General features: G+C 43.7%; 1 protein-coding gene across 12 annotated transcripts in view; it reads left to right on the forward strand.

The window, feature by feature from the left end:
• Window positions 1–17,939, forward strand: part of KIAA1217 (KIAA1217 ortholog) — a 475,355-nt gene that overhangs the window by 154,889 nt on the left and 302,527 nt on the right. For 4 of the 12 annotated variants that reach the window (XM_019668319.1, XM_019668317.1, XM_019668320.1 and 1 more), the window contains exons 1-2: window positions 1,625–2,020; window positions 10,967–11,250. In XM_019668319.1, coding sequence (XP_019523864.1) covers window positions 1,951–2,020; window positions 10,967–11,250 — 354 coding nt within the window. In that variant the 5' untranslated portion in view covers window positions 1,625–1,950. Of the gene's footprint in view, window positions 1–1,622; window positions 2,021–10,966; window positions 11,251–17,939 lie in introns of those variants that run through there. The other 8 variants (XM_019668318.1, XM_019668332.1, XM_019668330.1 and 5 more) reach the window with 6 other exon arrangements.

The raw sequence follows: 17,939 nt of genomic DNA on the forward strand, positions 1-17,939 counted from the left end.
CTCCCCCTCCTTCACTCCCTCCCTTCTCAGTCCCCCCTTCCATCTTTTCTGACATTAATAATTTGAAGACAAACACACAATAACTTTGCAAGGATTAGAACAACCTGGACCTGGGAGCCTGAACACAGATCCCTCCTTTCTGAACATTTTGTACCTGAAGAAATAATAAGGTTAAAGCTAGATTCATCTAGCATTTGCCGGCAGGCCACCAGTACAGGAACTGTGTAAGATTAGTTCCTCCTTAAAGCAAGATGACCAGCAAATTCTGTAGCAGAATCATGGAGACCTTGAGTTATCTGCCCCATCAACCCAACTGTGTGGATTTGCACTGCCAGGCATGGCTTTACTTTCCTGGAAGACTCACCACATCTTGGATTTATTTCAAGGAAAATTCTGCTAGGCGGTGACTGGTCTCTTCTTTCTCTTCGCAGTGTGAGTTCAGCTCACTCCCTGGCATGTCCACTTTCCTTTTGGTCTAGATCCTTTGTCCTTGAGGGGCTTCCGCATCTTTCTGCCCAAAATGCCCAAAATATGTCCCCCATACTGCCAAAACACACAGGTGACTCACGGTCAGAATCTGGAGGCTAGGTCAGCCATTGTTCTGCATGAATTCTTGATCTAAATTAATCTAAAACCTTGCCTGAATGGCCTGTGAACTGGGTCAAGGTATGGTCAGCAGGCTAACCACTGTCTTTCCTCCCCCTCAAATGACGGGCCCCACTATAGATTAAAATACCATACTGTTCATACCAGTGATTGTGCTACTTTTAGATAGCTGAAATAGCAAAACGAATGATGCTTATATTATTTTCCCATCCTTTTTTGGTGGACATTGTGCCTATTTTCCCTTTCCAGGAAATTTGCCAGTTTTTCAAGGACTGGGTAAAGAGCAAAATAAATATTTGTAAGTAGTTTAAAAGGAAAATAAGTATGTTGGCTATACCTCTGCTCATTCAAAGCAAAGCATTTTAATTGCCCTTCAGGTATCTTAAAGTAATTAAATTAACTTGAGAGACTCAGAAGTTTGATTTTACTGGTGTACTTGTCAGATCTGTGATCTGTGCATGTGCGTTGGAGAAAGGGGATGAGTCCAAGTGTAGGCAACAGGGTACAAACCCTTTCTGCAGCCTAGTTTAAGTGATTGAAATGGACTGTGTCAAAAGTAAACAACCTTTGTGTATGTTAATCAGGCTCCAAATAGTGCCAGAAAGTGCTTACTTAACAATATACAGCATATACTCTAATTTTTAAAGTGATTGCACTGAAATTTGGGACGTCCAGCAGTTGGCTGTTTATGAATACGTGTATCCAGCCTATTCGGGAGGCTGATTCTGTGACTGAGGTTAAAGAGACCAGAAGGTCCATGCCCCGTGATACTGTGTGAAATGTTAACCCCCGCTGCCCCCCAATAGTGTCCCCTTTCCCTATCACCAGAGCTCTGGTGTACATTTAAGACTAAGGTCATCCTAGCCAGCTGACACACTGCTGGCAAAACGAGGACTGAAAATCCTACCTTTCATTCATCAAATCATCCATTTACNGCCCCCGCCCCCGCGCCCTGGCTGCGAAGTTTCAGCAGTTTGCAGCAGCGGTCTGGATCCCGGGAAGGAAGGCCCATCACCTGTTGGGGCCTCGGGAGCGCGCAGCTCGGGGCCGGCCCCGCGGCAGGGGCGGCGGCGGCTGGGAGCACAGCCCCCACTCCTTGGGGACCGGTCTGGCGGGAGGGTGGACGGACACAGGCACGGAGGCCCGGGGGCGGCCCGGCGCTGGAATGCAGTTTTCTTGGGCAAGAGAGACTTTGCACCAGAGTGGAGAATAGTTTGGGGTGGGGTTTCGCACCGTCCCCTCCTCCCCAACCCTGGGCCCCCTTCCAGGCGTTTTCTGGGAGCTTTCAGAACTGCGCTGGGAAGTTTAAAGAGCAGCAAGGAGCTTTTGCCGTAGGCAGGGACAATGGAAGAAAATGAAAGCCAGAAATGTGAGCCGTGCCTTCCTTACTCAGCAGACAGCAGACACATGCGGGGTAAGTTAACAGACTCATTCAAAGATGGAGTTACAGTTAACGCGTGTCCCTCGCCGCTTGCTGCGTTTTATAACTGGAGACAGGGCGCTGGGCAAAGAAAAAGCGTATTTCTGGGGGTGGTGCGTTTTCAAAAATGAGTGGAGAGCTGTGATTTCTTGGGGTTGACTTTATCTCTGGCAGGATTTTCTTAAGCAGCCAAAGAAGTGGCGCGGTGATGTCCCATTTGTAGCACATTAAGCAGTCACTAGGTGCTATACCTCTAGGCAATGACAAATATATCGTAAAAGCAGCTTTTACTACTCCGTGCTCCAGCCGCGGGAGAAGGCGGTTGTGTCTGCGAAGCTCTCTCCGGGAAGGCAGCCTTTCCATTCATTGGTTGGAGGATTCCATGAGGCAAATGCATGGTGGATGCAAGTTTTGTAGTATTTTGGAGTTAAATCAGAGTTTGGGGATGTTTCATGTTACAGATCAGAGCAGCAGGGAGCAACGTACGTCTGGAAGAGAGATGGAACCCTCAGTCTTCTGTGTGTTTTAATTCAAAAGTTGCGAGTTGTTAGACAATTTTGGTAAATTTTATCTGGGCATTTTCTCTTTCATTGTTTTGATAATAGACTTGCCTTTTCCGTAGGGAATTTCCAGAAGCTTATGATGTTCCAAAGAAATTTCACAGTGGCGTTGGGTGGAGAGAGGGCTTGTTTACTAACCAGTGTCTGACTTGATGCCAGAGCCTATCCTATAGCATAACAGGCAGCGTGTTCAAAACCCGCACAGTCCATAACCACCCCCGCCCACCCCACTCCAGGTTCATCCAGGGGCCAGTTAGTAATTAAAAAACGCGCTTTGGGGGCTGCAGTGCTATGCGTGGGAGTAGGGATTATACACAGGGGAAAAGGTGTGTGCGTGTTTTAAAGGCTAAAGGGAAGTAAAAATGATTCATCCACACTGAAAATGCAAAAGTAAGCCAGACAGAAGAAAATGCAATTAGAAGAGATAGAACTTCCCTCCACCTCCGCCCCACCCAACTCCCAGTGAAAGGCAGGAAACTTTAAGTTTTGTAAACCCTGGAGAATCCGAGTCTTGTATTCATCAATCTAGGCGCCTGCTTTGCACTTCCAAAGCAGACCATTCTCCTTGAAGGCGCCTGGTCAGTGGGGTCCATCGGGAGATAAGGCACCGCCCCCCCCCCACCCCGCCAGCCCTTATTTGATATAATGGGCTCCTACAGCAAATATTCAGCCTCTAGGTCCTTGCTGAAATAAATGACTCAGAATCTAGCGGGACAATTAGACTGAGACCAATTTAAGAAATAACTTTCAAACGAGCACAGCAGTTCAAAGATGCTTCAGAGACTGGAGGTGGTCAGACAGAATAAGAGAGTGTCATCACTTTATTCATTTATTCATTCATTCAATGAATACTGAGCATCTGTTATGTAGTAATCACTGTTTTAGCTGCTGGGGATCCAGCAGTGAACAAAGTCGACTAAAAATACTTGCTTTCATTGAATTCATATTCTAAGGGCTAAGCTTGGGTGGAGGGGGGGTGGGCAGTAGAGACATAATGGGCAAAGAAGTAAAACATATAGCATGTTAGATGGATGGCACGGTTGCCAGATTTTGCAAATAAAAATACAGGATGCCCAGTTAAATTTGAATTTCAGATAAACCACGAATAATTTCTTAGTCTAAGTATATCCCATACAATATTTGGGACATACTTATGTGAAGAATTATTTATTATTCATCTGAAATTCCAATTTAACTGGGTATCAATCTATTTTATCTAGCAACCCTATAAGGTGGAAATAAGGTGTGGGGGAAAATAAGGCAAGGACTAGGGTGTGCAGGGGCGGGTGGGGTGATGAAACTGCAGATAGGATTATTAGGGAGAACCTCACTGGTGTGATATTTGAACAAACATCCTAGAAAGGCGAGGGAGGGAACAGCAAGGACATGTTCAAAGAACATGGGACACAGATGGGAGGAAAAGAGGTGACCTCAGGCCAGTTTATGAAGGGCCTGTGACACTGTGGTAAGTACTTGGGCTTTTATTTCAAGGGAGGTGGGGAGCTGCTGGCAGGTTTGACTTGTTGCTCTGCTGAGAATAACCCAGGTGTGTGTGTGGGGGAAGGGCAGGGAGGCCAGTTAGGAGGCTTCTGCAGTAAAACAGGTGAGACACTGCTTGGGGCAGTGGGGTAGTAGAGCAGGTGGTGATAAGAAGACAGTCTAGGTGTACAGTGAAGGTAAGGCCAAAAGAATTTTGTGAGGGATTGGATGTGGGACATAAGAGAAACAGAGGAGTCAGAGCTGATTTCGAAGATGTCGGACTGCGCAGATGGATGAATGGACTTGCCATTTGTTTAAACCGGAAAGCATTTGAGGGGAGTAGATGAGAAGGTGTTTATGGTCTGGAAGTGGGTGAAGTGCAGACCATCTTTTGGGTCTGTTAGGATCCAGCAGTTTATCAGGCATTCCAGTGGAGATGTTAATTACGGTTTGGGTAGTCTTGACTGAAAGCGAGGAGAGAGGACTGGGGACTCTGAGACATATGCTAGGATTGGGTCTGTGTGCTGAATGGAAGTTCCAGGAGATGCGCCGTGGGACACTCCAGCATTTAGAGGTCAGGGAGATGGGATGGGTGCCTGCAGAGGTGGTGACAAGGGGATAAGAATCCAGGGTAGAATGTTAAGATCATTGAGTTCTGGGTGAAAATGGTGCTGTGAAGGCGTGTGGATTCATTTCAAGTTCTCTAGTCAGCACAATGACCTCCCACACACGGGAGGTCAGGCCGCTGATGCTCACGGCACCTATCACATCGCATTGCACTTTGCGTTGTATTGGTTTATATATATATGTTTCAGCCAATCACAAAGCGGTATTCCTGGGCAAAGACTATGTCTTCATCTTTACATGCCCAGCACCTAACAGAGCTCCAGGCATGCCAAAGGCACGTGATAAATACTTCTGGAACAAAAGGCTAATTATACCCCCTTCCCCCACTCAGGGCATTGAGTTTATCAATCTACCATAGACCAGGACCCCTGGGGTGATCATATAACGTATTGTCCAAACTGAGACCCTTTTGAGAGTGAAATGCACTATAAATAATTTCACTAGGACAACAGTTGTAACCCAGATCTGTTTTGGCAAACTGGGGCATATGGTCGCCTCGAGAATATCTCTCATCAATGAGGTTTCCATGACTGAATAGACAGGCTACCAGGTAAATAACAGGGTGAAAGTGGCCTGCCAAGTGCTGAGCAGGAACTTGATAGTTATTGGTTGAATTTGAATCTAACCATATCATGTTTCCTTTGGAGGCCATGGACCCCTCAGTGTGGTCCTGCGGGAGTTCCCTGGGATGCATATATCTAACCACAGCAGCCTTAGGTATCTGCTTTTACTCTGGCTCCTAAGGTCCTGAAACCCTATGCGGGTGAAGTACAGCTAGCCACCTGCTTGCCTCCACTCACCCCCGACTCGCCAACGTTTTAACATACATCGTGTTCGCTATGGTGGTAATCATTTCGCAATATATATGTGTACCAAATCAATCCATTGTCTGCCTTCAACTCAGATAATGTAATATGCCAATTATATCTCAGTGAAGCTGGAAAAAGAAAAAGTATTGGCAGCTCCACAGAGTGCAAGCGTAGGGAGTCCCAGACATTCAGGTCTTCGTTCAGAAGTCTCCTCTAAAATGGCCCCCTCAGCCTGTGTTCCTTATCCTGCTTTATCTTCCATAGCACTTATCGTTATATAACATTTCTATTGCATGTGTTTGTTTGGTGTCTGCCTCCTTGATTATAATGTGGACACATCATGAAGGAAGGAAATTAAGATCGTCTTGATCACCACTTCACTGTATTTCCTGACTCCTTTCAGTATTCAGAGCAGGCACTCAATAAATATTTTTGGTGAATGAATTAATCAACTAGCCAACACTTGAGACAAAAGGCTTTTCTGGGTGAGGGAGGGGCTGTACCTATTGTGCCTTAAATCTATACCAGAAACTGTCTTCCTCACTTAATTTTCAAAGGTTTTTTTTTTTTTTAGAGGAGTATGATGGCCTGGTTTTAGCTGTAACTTCTCTTTCAATTTGTATATGGTGGTGATCTGGATGATATTAACAAGGGAGCTGGAAAACTGACAATCCCTGTGGGCCCCCAACACAGTACATCAGATACTGGGGGTGCCAAAAATGTGTACAAGTGGACACTCTGGTCAACAATGCTCAAGCAGTAGTTCACTGTTATCAGAAGTGTCTGGATGCTGATGGTAACCACTTTGAGCACCTCTTGCAATTGCAGAAGTCAAACGTGATGTGTATTCATCTTTTGTTATTGGTATATAATTTTTACAGTTTTAATACAGTTTTCCTTTCTTAAAATGTGTATACATTTTTTTGGCCCCCTCTGTATGTTAGTCAGATAGGCTGATTGCTGTAATAACAGTCTTCGTGGTTTAGCATAATCAAGGTTAATTCCTCAGTCATAGTGGAATATGGATGTTCCCAGCCAGGTGGGTCTCCTGGATGGTTCACCTCCAGGCTGACCCTGGGACCCAGGCACCTTCTATCTAGTCACGGTGCCATTGCCCATGGCCTAGGAGGCCCCCCCCCCTGGAGCATTTGCATTCACCTGGCCAAAGGAAGAAGAGAGAGAACAAGGACTATTATTCAGGAGGTCCAGGAGCCAGGACTAAAGGTGGCCCACATTGCATCGACCGGAATTAGTATAAGGCCCCAACTAGATGAGGGAGACTGGAATACGCGGTCTTCCTGTGTGTGCAGTGGGAGGATGTTATGGTTTGAATACACGGGCAGACAAAACACTGCTGCTGCCGTGGTAGGTTGTACAGCTAGACAAAACAGCTGCGCCCCATGATGTCCCTCAGACGAAAGCGTCCCAGCACAATTTAAAAAGCTACATCGTAGAGACAGCTAACCAGAAGCCACTAGAAAGAAGTGAGGGACTCCTTCCCTAAGAGGTTGTGGCCTACCTAACCTTGACACAGGAATAAAATCTCAGGGAAGCCATCAGTCCAATTGATGACTCTCAGGGAGAAGAAAGCAGGCATGGAATGAGTGAATGATAAAGGCCCCATTCCTTGCGGAAGGTCCGCTGACCCAGCCAAAGTAACCCGAGTGGTGGCCAGGAAGCCAGCCTTGGCAGCTCCGCTGTCGCCTGCCTCCTGGACAACTTGCTGTGTGGATGTCCCATCCTCCCTAATCCCCTGTCTACTTGGCATCCGCTCCATTCCCCGCTTTTCCTTTTTCGAATGTGTCTCTCTGCACTCCTGCCTTCCTTGTCCCCATCTCTGCTGCAGGGAGTGTTGGCAGAGCGGCTGGAGGGGCTGCTCTCTGCCCGAAGTTCCTGTTTGCTGTTCGCCCTGTTTGAAGTGAGCTACAAGGAGGAGTTGCTCTGGGCTATGCAGAGGCTGCGAGGGGGAGAAAGGGGAAACCGGAAGCCTTGTCTTCCCACTACAGCCTCCTTATTTGTTTTACATGGATTCCCAGAATAGCAAACAACTAGACACACCCCTACTTAAATGTTAGCACCAGAGCGCATTCTGGACAAGAAATAGGACTGTATTTCTGTGGTACATAGGGAGAAATTGGCGGGACTTAGATCTCTGAGTCCATGGCTATGGAATTGTGACAGAACGTCCTTTGCCAGCCCCCTGTCTTGTTTGTTTCCATCCCTGTTTAGTTTTTCTCCTCAGTTGAAAGACCACATTCTGCCCAAATGAATGGAGTGGGAAGAGTGGTCACATCTCCCTCAGGCATGGGTGTTGGCAGCTCCCAACAAACTGAGGAAAAAGCTCTCTGTGGAAAGTGGTGTTGGCAGGCGGCCGTTTAGCTCAGGTCATAGCACCAAGGTTGCCTGTTCGATTCCCACATGGGCCAAGGAGCTGTGCCCTCCACAACTAGACTGAAGACAACTACTTGACTTAGAGCTGATGGGTCCTGGATAAACGCACTGTTCCCCAATAAAATTTCTTAAAAAAAAAAAAAGTGGTGTTGGGTTGTTGTGGGTGCTGGTGACAGTGGAGCAGATGCCTGGTGGTGGGATGGAAGGTAGGTGGGGCCGTCAGAGCTGGAGTGAAGCACAGGGCAGAAAGGTGGGAGCACGGGAAGGAGAGGGCTCCGAGGACGATTAGGTGTCTACCAAGAGTCTGTGCCTTTAGCCATGGCGCCTTAACCATTGGTGCTGTTTGCTGCTTTCCTCCAAATCGCGTTAAACCTTGTTAAGCAACTAGACACATTTTAGAAGAATCCACAAGAAAGAGAAGAAATGGAAAAGCAACGAAAGGTTGATATGGCCTTCCCAGTGCAAAGTGTTGGAACAGAATGGGGATTTAGAGAGTCAGTAAGTTGGGTCTGCTCAGAGGTGAATGCTGACTGAAGATTGATTGACTTTGAACTCCAACACGCTCCCCTCCTCACTCCTTTCCCAATTTATTTCAAAGAAGACAGTGGAAAACTCTTTTCAGTCTCCAAGGATCTACTGTTCTGTCTGTCTAGACTTCTTCTGAGAATCCTTGGGTAAAACAGAATCGCCCTTGGGAGTATGTGTGACAAAGCAAGGCAGAGGGGACTTTCTGCTCCTGTTGGTATTTGAGGTGCAAGAGTGTTTATCCATATGGGCACGTGTGCATGTTTGTGTGTTATGCCCATAGAAAGAAATCATCGTTCCAGAGATTCAGTCCTGCTAATTCACCTAGCTGTCCTGGATCATTAAAAAAATATATTGTTTTAACGATGTTAACAGTAATCTTAAAAATTTATTTGAAAGTTGACAATATTAGGTCAGATACACAACTTTTGGCTAATACAAACTCGTATGCACATGCATAAAGCTAAATCTCTTCAGATTGCACACATATTCACCAACCTGATATACGGCATTTTCTGTACCTAGCTTTATTCAGTAGCTTCTGTTGCTTCTGTATTGTCAAAGAAGCGACCACAAAAAAGGTAGCCGTCATGTGAGTCCATGTAATGAGAAGGCAACCGAAATAAATGAAATCACAGTTTATCTCCCAGTATCTTTTTTTACCAATAGTGCCATGTTCTTTCCCTTCTAAATTTACTGCCGAGTTTAAGGAAAAGTAGAAGAATAACTAATCTGGCTGTTTTTTCCTCCCTTTTCTCATCAGTGTGTGATGGAGATGCTGTAATTAGCAATGTAATGAGAAGTGAAGGGTAAACAAGAAGAATTATTCCCAGAACATGCATCTAGGCGTGGAAGATTAGGACAGAAAACCAGCCTGAGATGAAAATATTTTGTATGCCTACCCAAATCGGGGGAAGGTCATACCTAGAGTTTTACACATAGGTTCTAGGCCAGCGGTTCTCAACCTTCCTAATGCTACGACTCCTTAATACAGTTTCTCATGTGGTGACCCCCAACCATAAAATTATTTTCGTTGCTACTCTATAACTGTAATTTTGCTACTGTTATGAATCGTAATGTAAATATGTTTTTGTTTTCCAATGGTCTTAGGCAACCCCTGTGAAAGGGTCGTTCGACCCCCAGAGGGGTCGTGACCCACAGGTTGAGAACTGCTGTAATCTACGCAAAGGAGAGAAACCGTGTTGGTGGCATTGCCTTCAGAGAGGCTAACTTATGCCTAAGTTCTGGACAGCTGTTGCTTTACATCACTGGCATGAAGGTTTGGTGCTCTGTGTATGAGATACAAATCTAGAACTCTCAAATATTGGATCTCTTTTTCTACACATAACTTGTAAAGATAAGTAATTGGCAAATAAGCTCTTATTGGAAACTCATTTTTTTAAAATAATTTAGCGTAGAGGTAAAGGCTTTAGAGCTGGAAGAATGTGCATATCTCATGCTAGTCCAACATCCTCCATTTATTAATGAATATAGTGAGGCTGAGAGAGCTCAAATTGTTTGCTTTAAGTGTAGGATTAAAGGCAGGACTCCTGAGACCCAGCCCAGTGCTTGATCCAGGGAATCCAGTAGACAAGGACACCCCCTGCCTGCACCTGTAATACTGTGTAAGCGCTGCTCCTCATGACGAGAACCTGGCAAGCTCCTGAATGTTTATTACTTTTGGTTCCTATTCTGGGTTTTTAAGAAATAACTCCCTTTTCTCAGTTAACTGGAATATTCCAACCTGACACCCCTTTTGCCAACTATTGAGAATGAAAGGAGAGCCCCTATTTATGTCCTGCACTCAAAGCATTGCCATGGCCTGCCACAGTTCCTCAGTTCTAAGTAGAAATCAACTTGTCTCAGGCCAGGTCACAGGCAGGGTATCTCGGTCAAGACCTTCAAAATGTACTATGTATCTCTTCCCTTTTCACTGTATGTTTTAGATAAAGTCTACCTCAAGTAAAATGTGTCTAAGCCTTTACTTGATATCCCCTCGATATTCTAATAATGTTCCTATGCTTGCTTGGTTTATGCTAATAGGGGGAAATCGAATTTTCAAGTGGTTCACATGTCAGTTATTATAATAGCTATTTTTGGTCTTGGAGATGAAACGAATGTTTCAGAAACCCACCTTCTGATTATAAAAATATAAAAATCCTGCTACCAGGATGATGGAATTAAAAATAAAGAAATAATCAGAATCACTGGAGTGCTTTTCTATAATTACAAGTGATGGTAAGGGGTAACCCATTTGCCTACAAACTCGTCTGACCAAATGTTCTCATTTTGAATAACCTCAAGGAGAGTGTCAGAAATAGCAGAGTTTTTTTGGTTTTTTTTTCTGCAAAATCTTTATTTCTAAAGTGTGATTTTTCATATTTCTTGATTGTTGATTTTTTTCCTTCTTGTCACACACACACAAAAATCTGCTAAGTTGTATTTATACATTAACAGTTGCCACAAACTCTCTTGATGTTCTGTAAATGAGATTTCTAGTGTGAAATCATTAATTGTGAACTGTATTTTTTTTTCTTTTTGTCTTTCAGAACAAGGAAAAAGCAATCTGCATGTAACGTCATTAGAAGATGCAGAATGTCGCAGAACCAAGGAACGCCTTGCTAATGGGAACAGTCGTATTTCAGTTTCCAAGGCTTCCCGCAACATCCCAAGGAGACACACCCTAGGTGGGCCCCGCAGTTCCAAAGAAATCCTGGGAATGCAAACATCTGAGATGGACAGGAAGAGAGAAGCTTTCCTGGAACATCTAAAGCAGAAATACCCCCATCATGCCACTGCGATCATGGGCCACCAGGAGAGGCTGAGAGACCAGGTATGCACGTACTGCCGTTTCACTCCACAAAGCTCATTTTTTGATGAAAATGAGGGAAAGCAAAATGACCTTCAGATTAAAAGGGGAAAAAATAGTTGAGTGGACTGTGCCCACCACTGGATTCTTCCAGATCTTGAGAGGAGAGACCCAGAGAGTGTGCAGTTCCCCCAAAAGAGGGTCCCCAAGGTCAACCACAAATAACATCTAAAGTGCAGGCAGTGAAGGGGTATTACTTGACTGAGTAAAGCGTAGGACCAACTACTGTGCACCCTGTTAGCACTGAGTGCTTAGCACAGTGAATGAATGAATGAATGAATGAATGCACAAATACGTTTCCAGGGTAAAACAGAGCACAGAGGGATAAACTTGTGATAAACCTCTTTTCCTTAAGAAGCTGACACCAGGGTTTTGTTTCTGCTCCCTTTTTTCTTTTTCATCATAGATGTTTTTTCTTTCTCATGCATAGCTTTCTACTGTCTTCAGCTACCCGTTTCCTCAGGTTATCTTGACAGCCCCACAGATATCACCCAACTGGCTCAGGATGTTTTTGTTTCTTGGCTGAGTGCAATTACATTTTAGCAGACAGGAGACATGAGGCCTCCTCTGTGGACCTCACAGGCGTGTTATCAGATTGACCTTTCAGGATGGGGAACACAGCAAAGGAAGCCGAGCACTTAGTGATTTGCGTGGTCAGAGAGGGAGGGCAAGCTATTATTGATTTCAACCCTCCAGGTAGAGAGGCGAGCACAGTGTTTTCAGTCTGTATCTTGCCGGTCAGTTAACAGAAGCGAGGCCTAACTAAGTCAGCTTTTGATCATCCAAAGCACTGGAGATTGTCATCAGCCTGAATAATTTCAATCTGTACATCATCCCCAATCTCATTTTCTCCCTTAAATTCAACCTTCTCTTCTGTGAAATCTTTATCAGACTAAAAATGTGACATGTGCTTCATGGGTTGTGGGTTTGCTTTTTGTTCACATTGCCAAAAGGCAGTAAACCCAGAGAGAAGAGAAACAGGCATCCTGCTTGATGTAGAGATAAGTGGATTAATTCTTGGGTAATTAAGGAAAGGAAGACTATCTTTTCATTTCAAGCATACAAGCATACCTCAAAGACACTGCAGGCTGGGTTCCAGACCACTGCAATAAAGCGAGTCATAATCATTTTGCTGCTAGAGGGTCTTGCCTTCAACTTGTAAATAACAACATCTGTGAAACGCAATAAAGTGACACGTAGTAAAACAACGTATGCCTGTATATAGAAAATACCCCTATTTTCTATTTTTTGAAATTGTATTTATTTATTTTTTTCCCCCGATTTTTTTGAGATGTAATAGACATATTCCAAAAATACACCTGTTTTCTATTGATAGTAGGGTCACTATCCCTTTAAGTAATGGAGTCGGTGCCTCTCCCTATGTCATTGTTCTCTAAGGCACCATATTTTAATACAAAGTGATTCAGATCAAGGAAACTCAAACTTAGAGTAGTCACGATTACACAGTTTGCTCAGGAAAAGTTGGAATTTGAATCTAGATAACTCCAACCTCAAAATTTTTGTTTATCTCACTAGTCTCGTAGTGTATGCCAGGTACATGGGTGTAAGGGTCATGGTGAGTGTGTGTGACCATGGGGACAGGGGTCGGGGAGAAGGAGGCTAGAAAACTGATTATGTACTGAGGGAGGAGGGAAAATATATATTTTTAAAGTTAAAATGTATTAATTTTGCTGAGAACTATAGAAGTCAGCCTGTCAAAAATGGTATATTTTCCCATGTCAAAAATATTTCAGTTATTATTATTCCTGTTAATATGTGTGATGTCATAATTATTACTACCACTATGATGCTGATGGTTTTGGTTAAAACTATTATATGGAGAGCCTAAATATATCTAGAAGGTTGTGAAGGGTGCGTGGTGTCAGATGACAAAGAGTGAATGTGTGTTACTGGCCTCAGGTTCTTATCTCTTGTCACAGACATCTCTACCACAGGTGAAGTCCAGCTATGGCGGGTCAGCTGTCCCTTCGCTGGCAATTCAGGATCAATTTTTGTGTATTCCAAGCTGACCATCCAAAAGGAGAAAGAACCTGATGCATTGATCTGTGTATACCTTTTTCATTTCACTGCTTTCTTGCAAATGAACCCTAATCAGAACGGTAAACATCAGAGATAAGCTTAGGCAATGGTTTATGATATGCCTATGAACAGTACTTCATCTGTCTTTTCCATTCTTTTTCCTCCACCACTGATATCCTCTTTCCTCTTCTCTGCAACACCCTTTGTTTCGCCTTGACCTTGTGACAATGGTTATCCAGGCTCTAAGGTGGAATTCAGATGGCTCAGTTCTGACGCACTTGTCCAGCTTCTCAGTGCCATGGGCTCTTCTGGTGCCTGTTTTCCCGGCTGCCTCCCAGCGAAGTGGCCTTAGTGAGAAGAGTGCCGTTGAGGGAGAACAAGAAGAAGGTGTTGAAAATGCTGTATCCAGCACCTTACACGAAATATCTTGGCACTAAGGGAATCTAGGTTCTAATGCCTGGTATTAGACGTAAAGAGAGTTAAAGCATGCTGCATGTTTCGAAATCTAAATTCAAACACTGGAAGACTCATGGTTGAAAATTTACATGTGAGTCTTTGAAATTAGGTCGATCGAGAATTTTCTTCGGTCTAAATTATTGAAAAGCAAAGAGGTTTCCTTAACTCCCTTTCACTCTTTACAAAAAAGTGAGATGACCGTTATTGCGGCCTAATTATCTGCATAAGGGTAGCTGTCATCAATACTGACTCTTGGGCCAGCCGAGTGGCGTGTTGGTTAGAAGTTGGCTTGGGATGCCAGCTCTGAGCAGCAGGGCCCCAGTTCAGATCCCACACGAGGGACAGTGATGTTGTGCTCTCTACAGCTAAGATGGTGAACAACAGCTCGACCTGGAGATGGGCTGCCATGAGTCGCCGGTGATGGCGTAGGCTGCAGTGGGGCTGGCCGGCAGCTGGTGTGAGCTTTCATGAGCTGCCGTGAGCCGCTGTGAGCGGCCATCCAATGGCCAATGACTGATCTGCCTCACCCAGGAAGAGCGCAATGATAATACCAACATGGGCCAGTGAAGCGACGTCCTCCACAACTAGACTGAATAACAAAAGGACAACAGCTTGTCTGTTCCCCTTCCCCGATTCCCCAGTAAAATCTTAAAAAAAAAAAAAAAAATTACTGACTCTCCCAATCAGGGTCAATCAGGCTGGCTGTACGTTACCTGGCCGCACAGGGTTTGGCTCTGGGGTCAGCCAGAACTGGGCTGCAATCCAGCCTCCATCATGTGCTAGTTGTATGATTTGGAGGAAATGACTTAATCTTTCTCTGTCTCAGTTTCCTCATTTGTCAAAAGACGGTAATAACTATATCATGGAGTATTGAGGAAGAAAATGAGGGATCCCCTCACCGTTTCAGTGGCAGCTCTTAGCATTGCCATGTTCTGGTTAATGCCGTCCAAAAGAAGAGCCTCAGCGGCTCTATTTCTGAATTCATATTTAAATTGGTATTTTATTAACACATATTTGAGTACCCGAAGTTAATTTTTCCCATTGTCAGAACATAATTGTATTATATTTCTGAAACTTAATCATATTTTTCCCTCATGGAAAGCTCAAAATTTGGATTTCTTTCACTTATTTATTCTCTCTCTATATGTATTGGCACCTACCATGGTAAAAGCATTGTGAGGGATATAAGCATTGAGGCGTGGCCCTGCCTTCAAATTAGTAAAAGAAATAAGACATTCATGTACAAAGACTAATCTTCCAAATATCACCCCTTCTGAGTTGTTCTTAACATCTTGCAGTATCTATACTGTAGCATCTAAGCCGGCCTTTATTGTACATTTCTTTATATTTCGTTCTTTCATCGGGAATACACTTTTAGAGGGCAAGAACCTTGTCTTAATCACCTTTGTAAACTCAATATTTAAGGGAGTACACAACCTAAACTAGGCATGATCAATTTTTGTTGAATGAATGAGCCAATATTTCTAATACAAATAGAATGTGATAGAAACCATTGGAGGGGTACAGAGAGGGGTACGGAATGCAAGAATGAAGAGATGGATTGCAGTGTAGGCAGTCAGAAGAGATTGAGGCTGAGAAGCTAAGAAAGGCTAAGTAATTTCCCTCAAGTCAAGCAGATAGCATTTGAACCAAGGTCAGAACTACCAGTCTGTTTGGTCTTTCCATTCGTCAGTGACCTTGGTGTTTGCTCCCTCCACCTTTTATATTTTTCTAAAATTTTGGTAACAGATTATGTAGATCACAGTGGCTCGAGCAATAGAGACATTTCATTGTCGTTTCTTTGAAAATCTTATTCAATTGCAGAGCACCTGAGATACCATAGAAAGTAGATTTTAGTATATATTTTACATTGAAAGAACGTTACTTTTCTGAAAAGGCTTTGAGTTCAGAAAGGTTCAGCATTCTCTCACAGTCATGGTCACTGTGTAGCTCTCCAGTTTGGGAATGCTCTTCTTTTGGGTCTTCACGAATAAAGAAACAGATGACCAGCTGGTCTCTCACCTGCAGAAACCAGCTTCCCACTCCTGGATTCAGAAACCCTTCTGCAAATAATTTTTCAATCTTTATTCCAAGTTACCCACAGAATTTCTATTTGACTGACTAGGTATATAGTACCTGCTTTGTGGTTACAATGAGTTTATGTGTATTCTCATATCTAATGTGGTCAACCCTGAGGAGGAAAAAATAATGCATTTTCATTTAAAAGCCTGGTGTGTTCTTCCATTTCAATATAAAGAGTAAGAGAGATTGAAGGAGTATTTTCCTTTAACTTGAACATAGTGGAGGGCTACAATAAGGAGATAAGACCATGAACTAGAAGGCTGCCTGAAATGGGGTCACTAATGCTGGGAGTCCTCATGTCTGGCTCCTTTCCTCAGGCCAGGGCTGAGCTGCTGTCAGGCCTCCCTAATGTACCTCATCAACCAGCCTTTCCTTTCTGTTTGCATGGAAATAGCACTGGAGCTGGGCCTGGTTAGCTTGGCACCACTCACCATTGTCTACTGCAATGGTGTATCTGCCAATTGTAAAAATGAAAAGAAGAAAATACCTATCAGTCCGTTTATTCATAAACATCTCAAGTTCTAGTTTATTTTTCTCAAAAACAACCTCTGAAGAACTTTATTCATTGGTGAAGAGTTGGAATTTGGACCCGGAGACTTTGGTTCAGACTCAGCATTATCCATTCCTTTGACTGACATGTCCTTTTTAGAGGGTAAACATTTGATTTTGTCAAGAATCATGGAAAATGACAAAAACAGTTAAAAAGAGAACAAGAGAAGTATTAACTGCCTTTGAATCAGAAGACCAAGTCTTAAGAAGCAAACAGTACTTCAAGTCAGTAGAATAAAGGCATTTTTACGCCTGTTCTCTCAAAAGTCACTGAAAACAGTTAGGGGTATTAACAATGGAAAGAGAAAGGGAAAAAAACAAAAACAAAAATGAAACTCCATCTTGAAAAAATCAAGGAAATGATGAGGACCCATGGAATGGCTTTGGGAGACTAGGTAGTCTTGTTTTAAATTTTTTTTTTTTTTTTTTTTTTTAGCTGAGCCATCCTGTCACCTGTTGGCAGTTCAGCGGCAGCTCAGCTCGGGCCGAGCATCGAACCACTGTTGCTCAGAGCTCACACTCTCTTGAGCAAGCTCTTAACCAACTGAGCCACTCGACCGGCCCTGGGAGACTAGGTAGTCTTGGGGGAGACCCCTTGTACGCAGAGTGTAGAAAGGAAAGTGGAGTTAATGGAGTAACGTATACTACTGACAGTTTGTATGGTCTTGACCTCACCTTCAGTAGAAGCTTTTTGGATGAAAAGCTGGGTTAATAGAAGACAGGAAGCAGTGTTACCAGGTCACAACACATCCAGTTACAGAAAACCTGTGATGTAAAGGGTGTTGCTCTGCACCTCACAAACACTGGATGCCACAAACTGAAGAATCAGGGTGACATGCTTTTAAGGCAAAGCAAGGAACATATTTTTGTGGAAAGGGCATTTGATATCACAAACCAGAGATGGGGGAGCAGGCTGCCTCTGCTGGCGCCTCCCTTCTGCATGCTAGCTTTCAGTAGCTAGCTGGCCCCATTCAATGTGAGTTATAATAAGAAAGGAGCCGATAGGATATATACCTTAAAATTGATATATTAATCAGGATAGTCTTAATTATGTTGCAGAATAAATAAACCCTTTTGGGATTTATCTTTGTGTGTCTGTGTATGTGGTATGATACAAAAATGTTTTATTTCTCACACACACAAAGCCTGGTGTATGGACAGCTCTCCGGAGAAACTGTCCTTGCAATGACTTAGTGGTTGGTTTCAGGTTACTTCCATTTTGTGTTGATGCCATCTTAACACATAGATTACAAGTCGCATGACAGAGAGAGAGAGAGAGAGAGAGAGAGAGAGAGAGAGAGAGAGCGCAAGCACACGCTAGCTACTGGATTGTGCACAAGCTCTTAAATTTATTGGTCCAGAAGAGGCATATGTCACTTTCCTTCATTGTAGCACTTAGTTCTAGCACCTGCTAGGATGTTTGGCTTATCCAGATTTTAGCTGTGGAATCTAATTTAAGAAGGAAATCCCCACTTACTTATATCAGCTCTCCCAAATATATTGTAATTAATGGTTTCATCAACTTT

This window comes from Hipposideros armiger, unplaced genomic scaffold (genome assembly GCF_001890085.2).
Source record: "Hipposideros armiger isolate ML-2016 unplaced genomic scaffold, ASM189008v1 scaffold_524, whole genome shotgun sequence".
NCBI lineage: Eukaryota > Metazoa > Chordata > Mammalia > Chiroptera > Hipposideridae > Hipposideros > Hipposideros armiger.